General features: G+C 39.5%; 1 protein-coding gene across 2 annotated transcripts in view; it reads right to left on the bottom strand.

The window, feature by feature from the left end:
• CDC123 (cell division cycle 123) overlaps nucleotides 1-19829 on the bottom strand; it is a 37565-nt gene that overhangs the window by 8534 nt on the left and 9202 nt on the right. For both annotated transcript variants that reach the window (XM_061368115.1, XM_061368114.1), the window contains 6 exons: nucleotides 18968-19063; nucleotides 17922-18028; nucleotides 9858-9906; nucleotides 7798-7873; nucleotides 4213-4335; nucleotides 532-560 (listed from right to left, as the gene is read on the bottom strand). In XM_061368115.1, coding sequence (XP_061224099.1) covers nucleotides 532-560; nucleotides 4213-4335; nucleotides 7798-7873; nucleotides 9858-9906; nucleotides 17922-18028; nucleotides 18968-19063 — 480 coding nt within the window. The remainder of the gene's footprint in view (nucleotides 1-531; nucleotides 561-4212; nucleotides 4336-7797; nucleotides 7874-9857; nucleotides 9907-17921; nucleotides 18029-18967; nucleotides 19064-19829) is intronic.

Genomic DNA, 19829 nt, shown 5'->3' with positions numbered 1-19829 from the left:
ATTTGGTCAGCACTGAATTGGCCAGATAGTTGGACTAGAGGATCACTGCAGGTTCCTTCCATCTCAGTCTATTCTATTGTAAATGATTTCAGCAAAGACTCCCTGTGTCATAATGAAGACTAAATTGCCTCCAGTAGATCCACAGAGCTGAGAGAACTGCAGGTGAAGCGAAGGTACATACTTTTAAACAGGCTGCTTCTCCAGAAAGTATTTACTAAACAACTGCATTACTGGCACAGACATACTTACACCCATAATCCTATTATCATCCTACTGTAGACAGTCTCTCAACATAGAAAAAGACCCAGGGAACAGAATGAAAACATCAAGTATTTTGGGTTTTTTGGGGGGAGGTTTGCTTAGGGGTTTGTTTGTTTGTTGGGTTTTTTGCCCTTTGTTTTCTTGGGTTTTTAACCTTTTTTTTTCCCCCCCCAAGGACCACTTGTAGGAAGATGAAGCTATCATTTGCTTCATCTCTGTAGCATTTCAGGAAAGCTTTCCACAGAATAAAGTTATACACAGTTCACTTACCCTGCTGTCTCTGTACACATCAAACACAACTGAAAAGGATAAAAAAGAAAAACTTAAGATTAGGATATATAATTTCACAGAAGACATCTAAATCTTACTGGATACTTGTGTACAAAGCACAATCTGCAAAGTCAATATGCCTGAGGAACTGCAAGCCAAAATTAGGTTCATTTCCAAGAGGGAGTTGAAACATTTCAGTAACCACTGTTAATGCACTGAGAGGTTTTTCCATTTAATAATGGTTTTGTCTGTTGATTTTTTCCCCCAACAAAAAACACTTGATAAACTCTTAGCCCAGGAAGAAGTTTATCTTTGACATTACTGCTGTTTGGTTTACAACAGAACTGAGAAACTTCAAGGAAGGATTAACTCCACTGTGCCAGACATCATACTAACATTTAACAGGGGAAAGTTCCTGCCTGACAGAGATTAGGACTGCAGCAAATAACAAGACAAACAGGTTGTAGGAACAAAGGGGGCAGTGGGCGTGCTGAGGAGGAGGTGGCAGTGAAAGGCTGTTTACTGTAACCCAGAGCAGATACAGCACACCTACTGACTGTCAACAACTCTTTCAAAAAGAACCTTTGCTACTTGGTGATCGATGCAAAGCTGCCTTGGGTAGCTCCATTGTTGTCCTTCCCCTTGACTGAATTACGCCTGAATCTTTGACCATGGGTCTTTCTCATAGCTTCTGTTCTGTATGTTTATTCAGCCAGGGAAGTCGACAGATAAGCATTCAGGCATGACTCCATGCAGGACTTGTATCAGTTCAGCAGAAAGAAAGAAAGAAAGAAAGAAAAGCCAGATTTGGAAGAATTTCAGACAGACGTTGTACTGTCACTTCCTTCACTAATAAGGAAAGGAATATTTCAGCTAAGAGATTTCCCAATACATGCTGGATAAACTAAATTCAGGATATGACTGAAGAACACTTGAGCCTAAGTGACTACTCAGCAAGCTGTCTGTCAGTAACAGGGATGTTGATTGATCACATCAATGCGATTGATCACATGAGCAAAGCTACTCAGCAACTTAATCTAACATTTCATGTAAAGTTGGAGGGGCTAAGGTCAAACCACAACTCAACCAGTCACGTAAGTGGTTTTGCCCATCTGGCCTAAAAATCCACACGGCTCTTTGCTCAGTTACGTCACATCAAAACGTCACTCTGGGATTAAGAGCTGTATTTCCTTGAGAAGACAAGCCCTGAGCGCTTAAGCCATCAACACAAAGAGGAGCTCAGCAACCTTAGATTTGTTCTCCAACTGTTCAACTGAACATGTTGCCTGTACCATGTACTCTCAGTAGTCATAGCCCATTGATGGAACTCTTACATTTGAGCTTTATTATCAAATGATGACTGTCAGCGTAAAGCAAATCTATTGGCAATCGTTAAGACTAATGGCATTTAGCAGGATTTACATCCCCATTAAGACTGACTGCCCATTGGTGACCAGTTCAGGACATTCACAAACACTGAACAGAGAAAACCTGAACTGTTCTCTCTTCTTAGGGACCACCTCAGAGCAGGAGTGTCAGGAGGCAGCGAGACTGTAGAAGAACTTTACCAGCAATAGCTCAAAATGAAAGGTAAACCAAGGCTCAACTCTACAATATCGATACCTCCAGAACACTGTTCTTACCGGGCTCTTATGAAAAGTACTGAGAAGATTCTAACATCATTTAGAACTATTTATAAAGAGTCCACCCATCTGTTATCCTACTGCTCTGACTGCAATGCTTCAGCTGCTCTGACTCAACTCTTCCATCTGGAGATGCTACCAGACCAACTGAAAAAAGCAGAGCAAACAGCATCACAATCCCCAACGAAACAAGAAGTCAGGAAGAAAAGCTACAATACCTTGCCTTCAGAAGCAAACAAACAAGCAAACCCAGATTTTTACTGTTAACAACACATATGCTACCAGACGGTGGAGCAACAGAGATGATGGGCGATGAATGAAAGGTGGTAAAAAAAACAAAAACCAAACCACAAACAAACAGAAATCATTTTCTGTATGGCATTTCTCTGAAGCTGGACGAGTCACCAGCATTTAGGGCCTACAAACAAAAGGTTAACAAACCTCATCCCAGAAGGTCACCCTGAAACCTCCTTAACTCAGAGGTAACTCAATGGCATAGTTTTCTGTCCTTTACATAAGATGACAGTTCAGACCTTTCAGTTTCAGAGCCTAAATCTAGGCATCAATTTCCTAAAATAGTGCCCCGAATTCTTATCTAGCAGTTGATTGCATACCAGCTAAAATTACATTGGAACACAGAGGAAAATTAAAAGACAGCAATCACAATGTCAGATCTATATGACTGATCTTCCAAACATGAGGGATATGGACCTATTAAATTAATCTACTGATTTCCAGATTACTAGTCTTCTCCAAGCAGGAATCCTCGAGATCTTCTTGGGACTGAAATAAAGGAACCTTGCAGAGCCAAATGATTAAGAATTGTAATATAACAGAGACTGGCATCAGAAAGTGTCTTTTCAGAATGTCAGGCAGGTCTAGCTGATTGCTCTGGTCGCTCAGCAAAATAGTTAACCATGTTCAAGACTTACCTAAAGGCTGAGTTTTCAAACCTTTATAGAAGACAATACAAAAATAAAACCAGTTCTTTTATTTATCTTATTAAACTGAGGTTTGGTCCATGTCAGACCCAATTTAATTTCTCCATCATATTTTTCACCACTACTGATCACCCAGCACAACAGAACACTATCCAATTCTCACTTAACCATGCAATGAAACTATTTCCAATACAATTTGCAAAGGACTCCACTGTTAAGAATGAGACAATGTACTTGGGCTGCTTCAGTGTATCAAATACCACAGCCTTTATTCAAAGGTTTCAGCAGCTAAACTGCTGTGCACCAATATTCTAGGAGAAATTACTGTAACTTCTTGAAAAGAAGTTTACTAATCCTTTCTTTGATGAATACATTAGAAATTTAGCAGCAAACAGCTGGCAACATCTGTATAAACAGTATTCTTTTTACTGCTGAATGCCTTCTGTTCAGCATTTCCTACCTCACTTCTCAGGTTTCTCTTTTCCTAATTAAAAACAAGTATAAGGGGAAAAGCCTTAAAAAGAAAAATGTCATTTATGCCTTCTGAGAGGATCCTTCACTCATCTGTTGTCTTCCTGAGAAGCTCTACCCTATTCCTTCAGAGTTCTTTTGTTGCCAGTTTTATAGTCATTCAAATACTACATTACTCTGCATGCTCTAGCTACCAGAGCTGTAAGACTCTTCCAGGTTAAAAAGAACCTAGCCCTGTGAAAGCAATAGGTAGGAAGAAAGAGATGCATATACACAGACTTAAAATATTGGGGATGAAGTTATTTATCAAAACGTACCCATTTTAACACTGATCTCCAGGAGTAAATTGGAATTTAGCACATTGTAACTCAATGTGCTGTGGAGGAAACAAGCTTGTCTCATTACAGCACAGCGACAAGAGGACAGGTCTCATTTTTAAGGAGCTTGCTCTCCAAGCCCTTTCCATTTCAAACCTCCCAGCACCTTGCAAAAGCGCTTCAAAGAGGTAGACCCTTTATTTCTAAGTCTTTGTAACTATGCATGCAACAAGTATTCAGAAACCTTCACAAACATCCTCTTTCCCTCCCCCATGCTCCCCTTGTTAACTGAAGCCTTAAGGTACTTACAGTCTTCATCCAGGAATTTATACTGTATGTGTTTCTTGAAAAATTCCTGTATTGATCTACAGATCTCCTCGTGTTGCTTAGAGATATGATCGTAGTACTGTGTGTAGTCCCTCTGTGATATACCTGTCAATATGAAGAGTTTTAGGCATGCAGAAAACCCAACCAAACAAAATGCAGTTATCAGAGATATGCAAGTTATAATTTGTATTTCAGAAGACAGGGTTCTCCCAAGTTTTAACCATTACCAGTGACACAGCATTTGGCTTTATCCTCCTATACTTAATGTACTTCCATTAGGAATCATTTCCTCACACAGTCCTGACCTACATTTAGTGAACCTCATTTTATAGGTACATGCTTTGACTATAGAATCACAGAATAGTTACGGCTGGAAAGGACCTTCAGATCATCTAGTTCCAACCCCCCTGCCATGGCCAGGGACACCTCACACTAAAACATTTCACCCAAGGCTTTGTCCAACCTGGCCTTGAACACTGCCAGGGATGGAGCATTCACAACCTCCCTGGGCAACCTATTCCAGTGCCTCACCACCCTAACAGGAAAGAATTTCCTCCTTATATCCCATCTGAACTTCCCCTGTTAAAAGTTTTAACCCGTTACCCCTTGTCCTATCACTACAGTCCCTAATGAAGAGTCCATCCCCAGCATCCTTGTAGGCCCCCTTCAGATACTGGAAGGCTGCTACGAGGTCTCCACACAGCCTTCCCTTCTCCAGGCTGAACAGTCCCAACTTTCTCATCTTTAAGCAAATTTCAGAAGGAACCTTTGCTTCTGTTCCTGTCTTTGCCTTTCAGTTTCATTCCCTTTGGTTACTCTGGTTAAAACCTTTTCTGCTCTGTACATCAGATGTAGGGACTGGAATTTGGAACCATGAAATGAAAGGAGTAGAGGCTAAGCTTGCACACTAGCAAAGATGATAGATCCTAGCACACCCATAAAGATTCTCATCAACTGATTTTTTTAAGCACAGAGTAACTCATACCTCTTTCATAAGGTGTTACCAAACACATACTTTGTTGATAAGGTGTGTGTTTCATTACAGGCGAAACCTTAAATCCTAACATCAGTGAGACGGCATGCAGTCTAGGGTCTTATTTCTCCCATTTGCCTTGAGGGCTTTCTTGCATATCTGACATTAAATAAACTCTCCCAGCTGTATCACAAGCTCTTAATTTTAGATGTTTGTTTGTCACCAGGACAATACTTTAAATTGACATCAACAGGATTATATACTTGGATGCATCTTAAGTGGCAGGAATTCTCATACAGGATGTGTCAACATCACCACTGCAATACCCTGCTGGACCAATATCAAGACCTGCCCCATCACTGCAAAATGGTTAACTCATGTTATTTAGGGAAAGAAAAAGCCAGAATCCCCTCAGAAATATGGATCAATGATGGCAGTTTGCTGTTACAAGCACCCACAAAACACAGAGATTAAGTTTTACTGTAGGACAATGCTGACTACCTCCAAAGATGCACCCTTTCAAAAAGTTCATATGAAGTTTGTGATGTCAGTGAAACTTTGAATTATTAATACCACTGCAAAACTTAACTCAGACTAGAAACAAGAGATGATGGCATCTCAGGGGATACAGATGTGTAACTGGGAAATTGTTCACTACACTATGCAAGTATCACTCCTTTGTTTGACTGACAGGCTTATTAATTTTAAAAGCATGGAACATATGGTGAAAAATCTTGAAATTGTCTTCAGAAAAGCAGCTGGAATGATAGCTAAAAAACACAAACAGAACAACAAAACACCTACACTCTTGAATGGGGCTTTAAGCAACCTGGTCTAGTGGAAGGTGTCCCTGCTCGTGGCAGCGGGCTGGAACTAGATGAGCTTTAAGGTCCCTTCCAACCTAAACCATTCTATTATAGTGGTATCTCTACTGGGTTTCAAAACAGTAATGAATTGTACAGAGTGTTTTTAGGCATTAGGCTAACACTTTGAGGTATCTAAAAGTAAGTATCACTATATATTCTATATTAAATGTACATTCAAATGTGTTAGAGGTTAATATAGTGATGCGTATCTGTGGCAGTTGTGGTGCTCCAGCAGCATGTAACAGAACATAATTCAGATCTTCTCCTTTTAAAAAGCCATGTCTGCAGCCATTAAGCAATACCCACTTACTGGAGAATATCTCTGCTATTAGCAAGATAAACTCTGGTACAGAGAACCATAATAAACCCTGCGACTGGCACAAATGGAAAGAGAATAGGAAGATGAGCATAAAGTACCAGAACAACAGCCAAATAAAAGGGATATAAGAATGGTATGTGTTGACAGCACCTAGACTAGCACATCCCAAAACATTTATGTGCAGCTCTATAGGATTACACCCAGAACAGGAAACAAAGTACAGGGAATACATTCCTAATGATTCACAGAGGTGAGACACGATGGAGCACCAAAACTGCTGACAGCATGTAACAGCTACAAAAAGGCACATCCAAAACAAGCACACAGTCACCATGCTGAGAAGTAGCGTGGAAAAGCAATGAGGAGACATCTAATATCCCTTCCCTTCCATTTCACAAGGAATGTTGGACAGACCACTTGTATATCTCCACCATGGTGCTTGTGAATGTGTAGGGATGAGACAGACAAAATGAGCAAACTTGATTTTAAAGCAAAAAATCACCCTCCTTCCCATAAAATCTGGATAAGAGCTTTGCTACATCACTGCTGTAACATTTCTTTGTTAGAGGAATTTAGGCAGAATGATTCAGTATTGTTGAGGACAAATGTGCACCAGTCCTGTGCTATTTACATTTCTGTTCATCTTTAAAGATTCCACACCAAAACAGAATTCAAACTCCAGAATAGTATTTAGCCTAAAATGAAACCCTTCAATCCAAGCACCTGTACATGCAGTAGATGTCTAAGCTCTTTCTACAGTCAGCAGAGAACAGTCAAGACATCCAGAGGAGTGTAATTCAGCTGAATTTACCCTAGAGCTACCTAATACACTTGCTGCCTGTCCTAGAGCTGCTTCAAGCCTCCCGATGCAGTCACCAGTTCTTTGCATGCTGTGGGTACCCTTGCTGGTCAGTGCCACTTGAAACATTTTACACTGAAGATTTTGAACCACAGTTAACAGATCAACAGGTTTTCTGACTAAGCTACACTGAATATGATAAGAACTCAGCTCTCTCATACACTTGTGGATGTGTTCTGACCTCCCCAACTTTCTGCATATAATACACACATGTGGTCATGTTTTGTCACCATAATACCCAACTGCTTCGTTCTGCAAGTAGGAGATGATGCAATTCACTCCTGAATATAAAAGAATCACTTACAAAACAGCCTTTAGGTTAAGTTTCTGAATTAGCAATTAGAATTAAGAATATTCCCACTGTAATACTGAGCATGCTGTGTTGTTAATACAGTGGCATGCCACATTTTCAATTACAAAAGGAAGAAAGTATTAATTCTAGAAACGAGGCATGGCAAAGAACCGTCTTCAGATTTAGCTCTGATTCAAGGAAATAAGAGAAACCCCTCAGAACTTCACCTAATAATTTTATCTTTAAGCAAATCCTTACCTAGGAGCTTGTTTTCCTTGACAAAGCATCTGAATTCTGCACCAGGGATTAGCTCACACCATTTGCGAAGAACAAGCTACAGAGGAAAAACAAAGTATTGTTTCAGAAAGGTAACAGGTAATATTTTTTATACCTTCTAGAGCTAGTTTTGCTGTAAGAATAAGATGACCTCTGAAATTATTCCCAGTAGAAGAAAACAAAACAATCTTAACCTTCACTTCACATAATCAGTTTAGCAAATACTTCAGGGCAATTAGACTTAACATTCATTCCACAGAATCACGGAAAGCTGTCAGTTGAAAGGGACCTCCAAAGACCATCTAGTCCAAACTAATTTAAAGTAGAAAGGTTGACTGGACATAGAATCACAGAATGGTCTGGCCTGCAAAGGACCTTAAAGCTCATCTAGTGGAAGGTAGGGACACCTTTCACTAGACCAGGTTGCTCCAAGTCCCATGCAACCTGGCCTCGAACACTGCCAGGGATGGAGCATTTACAACTTCCTTGGGCAGCCCGTTCCAGTGCCTCATCACTCTCACAGTAAAGAACTTCTTCCTTACATCCAATCTGAACTTCCCCTGTTTTAAGTTTGAACCCACTGCCTCTTGTCCTGTTGCTACAGTCCCTGATGAACAGTCCCTCTCTGGCATTCTTGCAGGCCCACTTCAAATACAGGAAGGATGCTATAAGGCCTCCAAGCAGCTTCTCTTCTCCAGGCTGAACAGAAGACTCTCTTTCACCATGAGGACCATCAAGTGTTGGAACACACAGAGGTTGCGCAGCCTCCTTCCGCTGAACCCTATCCAGATCTGATAAAATGCCAAGCAACCTGATTTGATCTCATTGCTTACCCAGCTTTGAGCATGAATCTGGACTAGAGTCCTCCTGAGGCCCCTTCCTACCTTAATTATCTTATGCTCTTCCACTTTGTATGGCATTTATAACTGCAAAATTATTTATGAAGCCACTTCAAAGTTACATTAATGTTAAAGCATGGAAACCAAAAACCCTGCTGAAGAGCACAGAAAATCTGTGATGGAGTTGGCAGAAAGTTGCTCCCTAGCCAAAAGAGCTGATGAGCAGAATTAAATTTAACCAAATGAAACTCTATTTTGGTATACACCCAAGCAGAATCCTGTGACGCCTTTGAAGGCGCAAACCAGTTAAAATAAGTACATGGAGATAGAAATAGTAACCAAACTATTACAGTCATCAGGACAGACTGCCTGGTAATTAAAGCATATCTCTGGCACTTTCTCAAGTTTCTGTGTTTCCTAAGCTGAAGTATTCAGATGAATACATTATTTTGAAGGCCTCAAGTACCGCTGCAGATATTGGAAACTCCCAACACCTATCAATTGCATTAGGAAAACCTCAGTAATCAAATATGATATTCATAATGACAACATAAACCATGAAACTCTTTGTTCCAACTTTTAGATGCCCTGTATCCTTAAAGCACATCAGATAGTGCTTTAAAAAAAAAAAAAAACCAAAAAAGGTTCATTCACATTTCTAAAGCCCTTTAAGACCACAAGAGGATGACAAATGTTATATTGACATAAAAATCATTGTTAGAGAAATGACAAGATGCTATCATAAAAGCAATAGCACCACACAGTTTAAAGCATTGTTAATATCTACATTGTCAGCTTAACTTTTTAATTTGGTAGTGAGCATATGAAACAAGATATGATAGACCACTTCTGTTCAGGATGTCCATAGCCACTACAGGTAGCTTCTCTCTTAGTAATCTCAGTTGTGATCTTCACAAGCAGCACCCTATCAAGTATATATGACTTTTGAACTTGTCCTTCCTAGCAGAACCTGACAGGCATGAGAGAAAATTGCAAGGAAGCTTCAAAAGTCTGAATTTCAACTCCTCTGACCTGCCATTAAATGAATTCCTTATGACCTGTAGCTCTTAACCAGAGCTCCCCACTCTGGCCAAGCAACACAGCTAAAACAAAACAAATTGTATAGACACATACCCAAGCCCAAATGGCAACCTGCCTGTGAGCAAGTCCTTTATTACCTATAAGGCATGCAAAGAGTCCTACCTCATAGTCCAAGGAAGGATCTGGGGAATCATCAGTACAGTGAATAAATCTAGAAAAGTAAAGCATGGGCATTAAAATCTGCTTTTACATGTAAGATTTTAGCTATAGTGAGAAAAATAATTCCAAACTGTGAATCACAAAAGTTACTGTTAAATTCTCTCCAACACATATAAACCAAGTACATTCAATATATAAATAACAAACCTCCTTGTGACAATTATTGGGGCGGGGGGGGGGGGGAGAAGAAGAAGAAGAAGAAAAAATTCAACCTTTTCATCTAGTGTAATTTAGAAGCACTTAAATTTGGACAGGGATGTGGTTAAAATGTATTTATTCACTGTTGATTTTCTCCTGTTTGAATCAACAGTACTGCTCTTTGCTGTTATGCTGGCATAAGTGCATCGTCAAAGAACCAGATAAACTAATCTAGTTTCACTGCAGCATGTTTTTCCTGGTATTTTTAATGTTTAACTTCCTAAACCACACAACTGAGACACATCATCATGCCTCAGAGCAGTTCATTTCCATGAATAAGGGATGCAAAACAGCACCACTTGCACTTCTGATTCCACAGCACAGTATCTTTCTAACTTAAGAGCCCTAAAAAAATACTCTTACAAATCTCTGGAGAGTGGGAATAAACAAAATTATTTCCATAACTGCAAGCAGATGTCAAGGGTCTGTCCCCTGTGAATAGCCATTTCTGTGTGTCACCTTTCAGGAGCTATCAAGAATGGAGGCAGTTATACCCAAGCCAATTTCCATGCACCTTTTTGTCATTTTACAGCAAACTTTGCTGTAAATCCTGTAACTTTAAAAGGGAATTAGCAAAAGAACATGTGTTTTCCTTCCAAATGTACTCGCTGACCTTATTGGCAAACTACTTTGATGCACAGGACTGTGTGAAGGATCACTGCAGAGCAGTAGTCTTAAATGGCACCATTTATACTGTCTCCCTTTGGCACTGAACTTGGTTAAGCAATCCAGAAGTCCAACATCTCTAATATAAGCACTGCATTTCTAAGACACGTCTGCCCAGCCTTCAGTTTGAAGTGAAGAGCTATTGTAAGAGTTCATTCAGTATGCTGCCAGCAGAAATTCACGTTACACATTTTAGTTTAGACTTTAATATCCACTACAGACAGAAAAGAAGGGTGGTAGCAGGCACGCTTTCCATAAGTACTGTAATCAAACAGATCATATATATCTGTAAGCCTATGTAAACAGATAACATCCTTCAACTACAGTTTATATTCCCCACAATTTAAGATCTGTCAAGGCAATAGAAACAAACCCATGAGAGCTTGCAGTCTTGCTAAATTCAGAATTCTCCCCTTACTATTATACATGCTTACCATGCCCAAGAAAATGTCACACACACACAAATCCAATCATAAACTGTATATTTAAAGGCAGCTGAAGTCCAGCCCATGGATTTTTACAGCCCCTGTGCACTAGGACCCTTATTAGCACTCACAGATTTCCATATCTGAGATCAGGGTACCTGCAATCTGTTTCATTCCATTAACATGCAGTCTTTCCAGCACTCAAAAAACATCCTTATGAACAACCAACTTTCCCCTTCCTAACCCTGGGTAAGGAAGCTACAGGTAAGAGCTAACCTAACCCTGGGGAAGAGCTATGTGGGAAAGATACTTCTCCTTTTCTTGTAAGCCAGAACATGAAATCCTGGGGTTGCCATCCCAAACCACACAGACAGCTGAAGTATTGCTGCCAAATCAAGCAAACAAGTAAAGATGAATGTAGCAAAAGTACTGCAAGACACAAGGACATTATTTTTCTTGAGCCTTAATGACACAGGACTGAGTACAAATGAGGAAAAAGACGGGAGAATGCAGCAAAAGACAACTTTTGTAGCCTCATTTTGCTTCTAAATAGTATCACAAGCTTTTGTCAACAAAAAGGACATAACCCCTTTATTTGAGAGGAGGGTAATTTTGGACAAGTCGAGGGAGCTGCAATTCTGTATTTTTTAATTTATTGTAGCACTAATTGTCCAGATCCACCTGAATTCATCTATTACACATGGACTTTAAATGTTACCAGGCAGAAAGCTAGGAGGGGTTTCTTTAACCCACATCCTAGTCAAGTTTGGACGTACTTGAAAGAATGATCAGAAAGACTTTAGGAACACAAAATTAAGACATATCTGGGCTCTCTTTTCTGCAGCTTTTGTAATTTGGAATACTACTAAGGGTAAAGGAATTAAACTCTACTGATTATAGGCCTTGGGCTGTGGTCAACAGCTTATTTATAGATATTTACTTAGACGTCAAGAACAGAAGGATCAAGGTCTCTTTATACATAGCTGCTGCATGTTAATCTCCAAATGCACGTATTTCACAACAGGACTCACCACATGAAGCCATTATGTGGTTTAGTTTTCAACACACAGAAAAGCAATTTCAGAAGGCTTGTAAGAATACTGAACCTTGCTGAAACTTTAAGGACTTAAAGAAACAGGAAATTCATGCATCATTCAGAAAAGAATCTTACACTACACTGTAAGTTGCTAGGAAAAATGGAATGCAAGTAAAACCTCGAGGAAAAAGAAAAAAATCAAGGGCCTCATTTTCCACATGCTCGCATGTGGAACTGTCTACCTTGAAATAGGTTACACTAAAGTCTGAACTGACGGCTACTGTTGCTGCATAAAGGTATTCTAGGAGCCAAGGCACGTATTTATGAGCCAACACTGCCTCCTATGTTCCGTTAGGAGAATGCAGCTTGGTACTCCACATCTCAGAAAAAAACTTCCTAATTTGTAATTCGGTATTTAGAAGCATTAAGTCTGGTACCGAAAACGTAATCAGAATGGTAGCTTGAAAAGAGAAAGGACTGAAGCATCTGGTAGGCTTTAAAGTTACACAATGCGTTAGGAATCTGACAGGCTAAACCTCACTCAAGAGCAGACTTTCGCAACTGTTCTCAGAAACAGGCACTAATCAGCACTTTTACAAACATCACATCTAAAACAAACCAACCAATAAAAAAATATATCTCTCCTCACGTTCCTTTGAATCTTGCACATTAATACATTTGGAAACTTTTCCTTGGCTCAACAGGAGTTGTTTCACCTGCTCCATTAACCCAGTAGATATTTCTTACCTACTAAAAGTGGCATAGGTATACATTTTGCTGTTTCCTGGGCCTAGGCAGGGCTGAGGGGCTCCTTTTGGGCACTTCACCTATCTAACTAGTTTCTCAAAGAGTTCTCAGGAATGAGCTTCTGCAAGTAACAGGTACAGAGCACTGGATGGTCCAATAAATGAGTCAATTTACAACACTTAAGTTATCCTACTCTAAACACATTATCCCATTACCCCACTTAGTGCTCCTCAGGCCACACCTGGAATACTGTGTTCAGTTTTGGTGCCTACACTACAAAAAGCTGTGAACAGCCTGGAGAGAGTCCACAGAAGGGCCAAAAAATGATCCCAGGACTCGGAAGCCATGTGAGGAAAGGCTGAGAGAACTGGGTTTGTTCAGACTGGAGAGAAGGTGGCTCAGGGGAGAACTTATCACCATGTTCCAGTATTTAAAAGGTGGTCACAAAGAAGATGGAGACTTCCTTTTTACAAGGAGTCACGTGGAAAAGATGGGGGTAATGGGCACAAGTTACTCTGGGGAGAATCCAACTGGACACAAGAGAAAAATTTTTCAATGAGAACAAACATCCATTGGAATAATCTCCCGAGGAATTGGAGGATTCTCCAGCACAGGACACTTAAGATTCATCTGGGACATGCTTTGCCTTGAAAGGTTGGACCAAATGATCCCTGAGGTCCGTTCCAACCTGGTATTCTATGATTCTATGTAGCACACATTAGAAAACAGCTGTTCCTACGTGTGACTCATACTGCCCCTCTACAATAAGTCAAAGGGCAATCCCTGAAAAAGTTCTCTGCATTAGATCACTTTTCAGCAAGGTTGAACTCACAGGACTTCTTATTTTACCTCTCCAGTTGTGATTATTAAACAACTGAGAAAATGACACTTTAGCATTCAAAAATCCCAATAGTAGCAGCTGCAGATTTAAAACATCCAGTATTGCCCTGTAGAACCCTAACCCTAAACTTCCAAGGTTTATTAACAAGCCTAATATAACAACATGGTTATCTTATCATTGAAAGGTTATTACTTATCTATCATTAGAACTACTGCTAATATTTATACCAGTCTCAGCGTGGGCAATCATGTTTTAACTAAATGCAGTCCACATATTCTAACCATAAGGAAGAAAACTGTGCTCTAAACCAACACACTCCACAGGGCTTTAAAAGGAATTTTGTTCAAAAGAGGAGTTTCAATCACTTAACATAAATCCCAATTAGAAGGGATATTTTTTACATCACATATCCACAACAGGAAATTTTTGAAAGTCTACATTAAAACCTGAAAAGATACGGATCACATCACACCAAGGGCTTTTTTTGTGAACTCAGGTAAGTAAAATGCAGTGGTCACTTTGAAGCAGAAACAACAGAGTACTTTGAGTGCATTCCTCTGAAGTCTTTGTTAATTTATACAAAATTAACAAGGAGGAAAGTTAGCTCATTATTCTGAACATTTCAACCAACCAAAGTGTCAAAATCATGACAGAACCCAAACTTTTTAAATAGTCAATGCTTATCTAGTCATCCTCAGTATATCTGCATGAAGGCCACGTTTTTTTAATGTTTGCTTAAGTTTTGCATAGCTGAAGCTGTCTTGGAACTTGAGTTGAGAATTACAGCAAGGGCAGTTCCCTGACCTGAGCAACACACAGATCAATACCAGATAAGCAAACAGGAAATGGGAGAGGAAGGAAGAGGCAAAGAAAGTGGTTTGCCTGAAGTCCCACATCACTGGCAAAGCTGGATTAAGAAAGAGACCTTCAAATGGCTATCGCAAAGTTGTTCCCATATTATAACCCTGACCCATGAAGTGGATTTTCAAGCTAATACAATTGAACAGAAAACAAAACAACAACAAAATGGTATACAGCATCTCAGCTGTTATGCAGGGCAAGAAACTTTTAGACCATATTGAGTATTAATGAAATATGGTGCATTTAGCCTCCCTCTGAGTAGCCCTTCCAAGGGATTTAGATGTATTATATATCCAATTTCCATTTGTTCAGCACTTCAGGTTCCTATGCCAGCTACATTTTTACTTTCTGCTTGCTAAGGATGAGGGAACTGGCAGCTAATCGATAGTATGATTAAGGAAGAGCACTGTTCTGATTCAGCAACAATCATTTCACTCTTGGCTGGGGACATTTTGTACAAATAACTTATTAATTTAAAAATACCCTGCACAGATTGGCCAATGATACGTGCCTTAATCAAGTACAACATATTTGTAAAATATAAGATACACAGAGACCAAAGTGATTTTATCCATTACACATGCTCTCCTAGTCCTAAGTACAACTTCCATTCAAAGTCATGGAAACACCAAGGCTGTGCTGTTCATATTAACTCTACCCTGCCAAACCTCCCCCCCCAATAACCCAAATTTATACCAACATTAGACTAGAATTTACAGGAAGGGAAATAAATTCAACAGCTCTCAAATTAAATTTAACCTTTATATTAGGTGATGATCCCACAATCTTGTCACAAGGTTTGCTTATTTACCACCCACTACCTGACCTGGGCTATCTAGCAGCGTGTGTGGTCTTATCGCACTGAAAAAGGAGTCTAAATGGATTGAGCTACTGCAATTTGAGGTGTTGTCTTTCTGCCAGAGGTTATTCTCCCACAGAGGATCTGTGGAAGAGAGTGTGCCTGCTACAGGCTGCTCAGTCACTACCATTTGCAATCCGGTGTGAACTCCAGGTGAAATTACTGATGATTCAAGTTAACACCCATACTGTGAAATCTCACAACACAGGAGCATTCACTGCCTCTACCACTAAGTCAGCACTGTCTGCAGAGGACAAGGTGAATGGCTGAGGCACGAACTCTACCTGGTGTGAGATAAAACTTGACAGAAAATGCACTCATTTCAGTCTCAGTGAAGGTGGTTCAACCACCTCATTATACTACAGAAATAGCATAAAATAAGAGCACAAACACACACACAGAGCTGCCACATCTTCTAAATCAAGCGGTGCTTGCTAAACACTTGATTGTATTCCAAATCGATTAGAAAATGGTTAACCAAATAGGAATTCTCCAAGGAGCTCAGGGTACTTTCAGCTGAACCTCTTTATACATGAGGATAACAGAATACAAAACCCATATTATTTGATATTCATAAAGGGATAATACAAAATGTATGATTCTTTTCACACCAGCACCCTCTCCCCTTCCTCTCAGCCTCTTCTGCACCTCATAATGTCATAGGTTAGACATAATGTAAAGCCTAGCACCAGAATTGGCCTGACAGTGTTGCTAGCACTCCATAAATACAGAGGTAAGGATGAGGATGACGCTACCTATCATTTTTTTAATGTACCAACAACTGGGAGGTGAGAAAAGTGTTATCAGAGTTGCAGGAATTAAAGAAGGCAGTTGCACCACATTTAATGCAACTGGCTTCATATTTTAGGTAAGACAGCTCTTACCACATCATAAGCTACTTTACACAGGAAGTCACATCATAAGCTACTTCACATTCTATAAAGTACCTAGAAGGGTCCTGCATTTGACTGAGTCACTTAAATACTGCGGTAATATAAATAAGCATTCAATAATTACTGGAAAACAATCTAATCCAAGCCATGGACTGGCCTTTGCTTTGAAATTCTGCTTTTCTGGGGGATGGAGGGAAGGATAAAAAAATAGCATCAAGAACATTAAATTCCAAAAATTTTCTTTCGGAAAAAAAAAGGCTGTATTTTAGAAATGAGTGACATGAATCACATGCAGGTAATCTAGGAAGAGTATGTTCCTATACAATTATGCTCTCCTCAAGTGAGCAGATAAAATAAACCCCAAGCATGTTGTATTTGTTATTTTAACTGTAACCATTACCCATAGTCACAGTTCCTGGAGTGCATTTGTTCAAGACCTACAAGAACTTGGGTTCAGAAGAAGCTCTAGGAATACACTTGCAGAAGTTTCAGGCATCTTCCAGGCAGCCACAACTTCAAATTCTACAGCACAACACAAACTTCAACAGCTTCAAAATTTGAAAAGGACATGGCAAAGTAACGCTGTATTACCATGAGAAGCAGCAACAATATGGTAAGTAGGAACAAGTAAATGCCAAAAGGGGTGGGAAAGAAAAAGCCTGTACAACCAAGATTAAAACATCACTTTCTGTGGAAAGCAACTCAGAAAAATGGTCTTAGTCCATACTGGCATTTTGCAGGCACTACTTCAGTATCACCATACAACGGTTTGGGCTGGAAGGGACCTTAAAGCTCATCCAGTTCCAGCCCCCTGCCACAGGCAGGGACACCTTCCACTACAGCAGGTTGCTCCAAGCCCCGTCCAAATTAGCATTAAACACTGCCGGGGACAGGGCAGCCACAGCTTCTCCGGGCAACCTGTGCCAGCACCCCACCACATTCACAGCGAAGAACTTCTTTCTAATACCTGATCTAAATCTCCCCTCTGCAGTTTAAAGCTATTCCCCCTTGTCCTAATATCTTCCTGTTTTGATTTTTACTCATTTGCGTATTAAAACCAAGAGAATTAACAGAAGAATAAAACAGAGGCTGCTCCTCTCCTGTTGACTGAAACTAGGTATTACCAGGAGAGCCTCACTCCCAGCAAGTAACAGTGAAGATAATTTGCCTCACAATTCTCCACACTAAATTGGACTAAATTGCCTTGCAATTCTCCACACTGGCATTAATCTTTGCACCATGGAGGGACACAAAGGAAGAAAGGAAGGGGTGGAGGAACTTCAAAGAACATCTAACTACCATATCTAAAACATATTACAGCACCTGAATAACTTTTAAACATGAATCTGTATGTTTGTATCAGATATTTACCATTGCTGTACAGCAAAGAGTAAGATCTTTCAAAAGAACTGAAAAGTTACCTTTAGAGGGTTGGTGGTTTTTTGTCTGGGTATATGTAAGACTGCTAGAAATCTACTTACGGCTGAGTGAGGTCACGAGTGATGAAATCTGAACTCTTGAAGAGGAGGAAGATGTCACTGAGAGCTTTACATTTCAAAGAACTGTTCATTGCTATCCAGTACGCATCCTAAACAAAAAAAGGAGATGATCCAAAATGCACCTTAACTAGCGGGAATGCAAGCTGCAGATCTAGCTACATATTATACAGTATTTGAAATACAGACAGAAGATTATTTATTTCATGTTGAGGAAAACTTCACTTGCTGAAGTTTATATTACAAGACACAGAATAGTTACTGCTTTTCATATAAATACTCCATTTGAAGCAGATCAAATTCACTTAAAAAAACAAGTTTTGCCTTCCTGTTCCAGACACTTCCTTGGAATGCTTGACTGAACACAAGTTTCCCTTCAGAATATGATACAAACACATTTGGATGCATCCATCCTTAAGGTATAGTTAAGAGTACCAAATATACCTAAAGGGAATCACAGAATGGTTTGGGTTGTAAAGGAGCTTAAGATTATCTAGTTCTACCCCCTGACACAGGCAGGGACACCTCACACTAAACCATGTCACCCAAGGCTCTCTCCAACCTGGCCTTAAACACTGCCAGGGATGGAGCATTTACCACTTGTTTGGGCAATCTGTTCCAGTGTCTCACCACACTCACAGTAAAGAACTTCTTCCTTATATCTAACATGAACTTCCCGTTTTATTGTTTGAGTTTTTTTAAACGTGGTGGTTTTAATCTTTATCCCATGCAAAGTTTCCAGCCAGTATTCTCAATGAGAAGTCTGACCATCATACTCTTATTTGTGACAAGGACACAGGGTTTTATGTAAGAAAGCCAGTGCTGTCTTACGTAAGCCTCACCAAACAGTGCACCATTTAGCTCTAATCCACCAGAACAATTTGCTCTATCATGCTTCACTGATATCTTGTCTATCACTTCTTCCTTCATCACTACACGCTTCTACTTTCCAGTGCATTAAGATAAACCAAATAATCAGAAAAAGCCTCATGATAACATCTGTTCCAAGTTTTGGGAATCAGCATTCTTACCCTGGGAGCACTCCAGTTAAGTTTAGGAAAAACACTACCACCCAAGGAACTTATGGCTTCTTCAACTTTAGCTGTAAACTCAGGAAATTCGGGTGCCTGTACAAAGAACAACAACAACAAAAATATCAGTTTCAATATATTTAATAATGAAAAAAAAATCTAAATACCATTAGAAATATATATTATAGAAGGAATAAGTATGTCCAAAATAAGGAACCAAGAACCCCCTCAAAATAATGTATTTGTAGAAGTAAATCACTTAAGAATCAACTCTGACACATTCAATCACAGAAAACTGAAAATATGACTCCAGTTCTCTCATTACTGGAAGATTCCATGAACTTCAGGGAAAACCCAAAACTTTGTAACATCCATCATGAAAGCTGCAATAGCTGCAAATGTGCAAGTTAATAAGCAGACCTTAAACACATACCTGTTGGTTTATACCTGATCACTGTATACAAATAACATCTAAGATTTAAAAGCAAGAAAACTTTCAAAAATAGCTTGTTAGAATTAAGCATCTCTTTAAAATACAAATTATTTTAAAATAAAATACAAATATTGTAGTATTCTGTCAAAGTATTAAAAGGTAGAAAGAGATAATTACTGTTTTGTAATAAGTTCTTCAGTTGAATTTAGAAGCACAGTAAGAGAGCAGAAGTAAATAAATCAATTCATAGACAATTTGAGTGACAGCTCCTCATTTAAGCTTTAGTTTTACAAAATAATATTAGCAATACTTTAGTCAGCTCTCATATTAGGTCTTAAAATAGCCCCTTAAAATATATTGCATCAAAACAGAGAACATGCGCAAAGGTATGGGTTGGATTAGAAAACCTTGTCTTGTAAAGACCATTGT

Source organism: Neopsephotus bourkii, unplaced genomic scaffold (genome assembly GCF_033783945.1).
Source record: "Neopsephotus bourkii isolate Nb327-2 ecotype Australia unplaced genomic scaffold, CSIRO-AGI_Nbou_v1 NB_1423, whole genome shotgun sequence".
Taxonomy (NCBI): domain Eukaryota; kingdom Metazoa; phylum Chordata; class Aves; order Psittaciformes; family Psittacidae; genus Neopsephotus; species Neopsephotus bourkii.
Note: the sequence above shows the minus strand (reverse complement) of the source record. Positions and strands in the feature narration are given on the sequence as shown.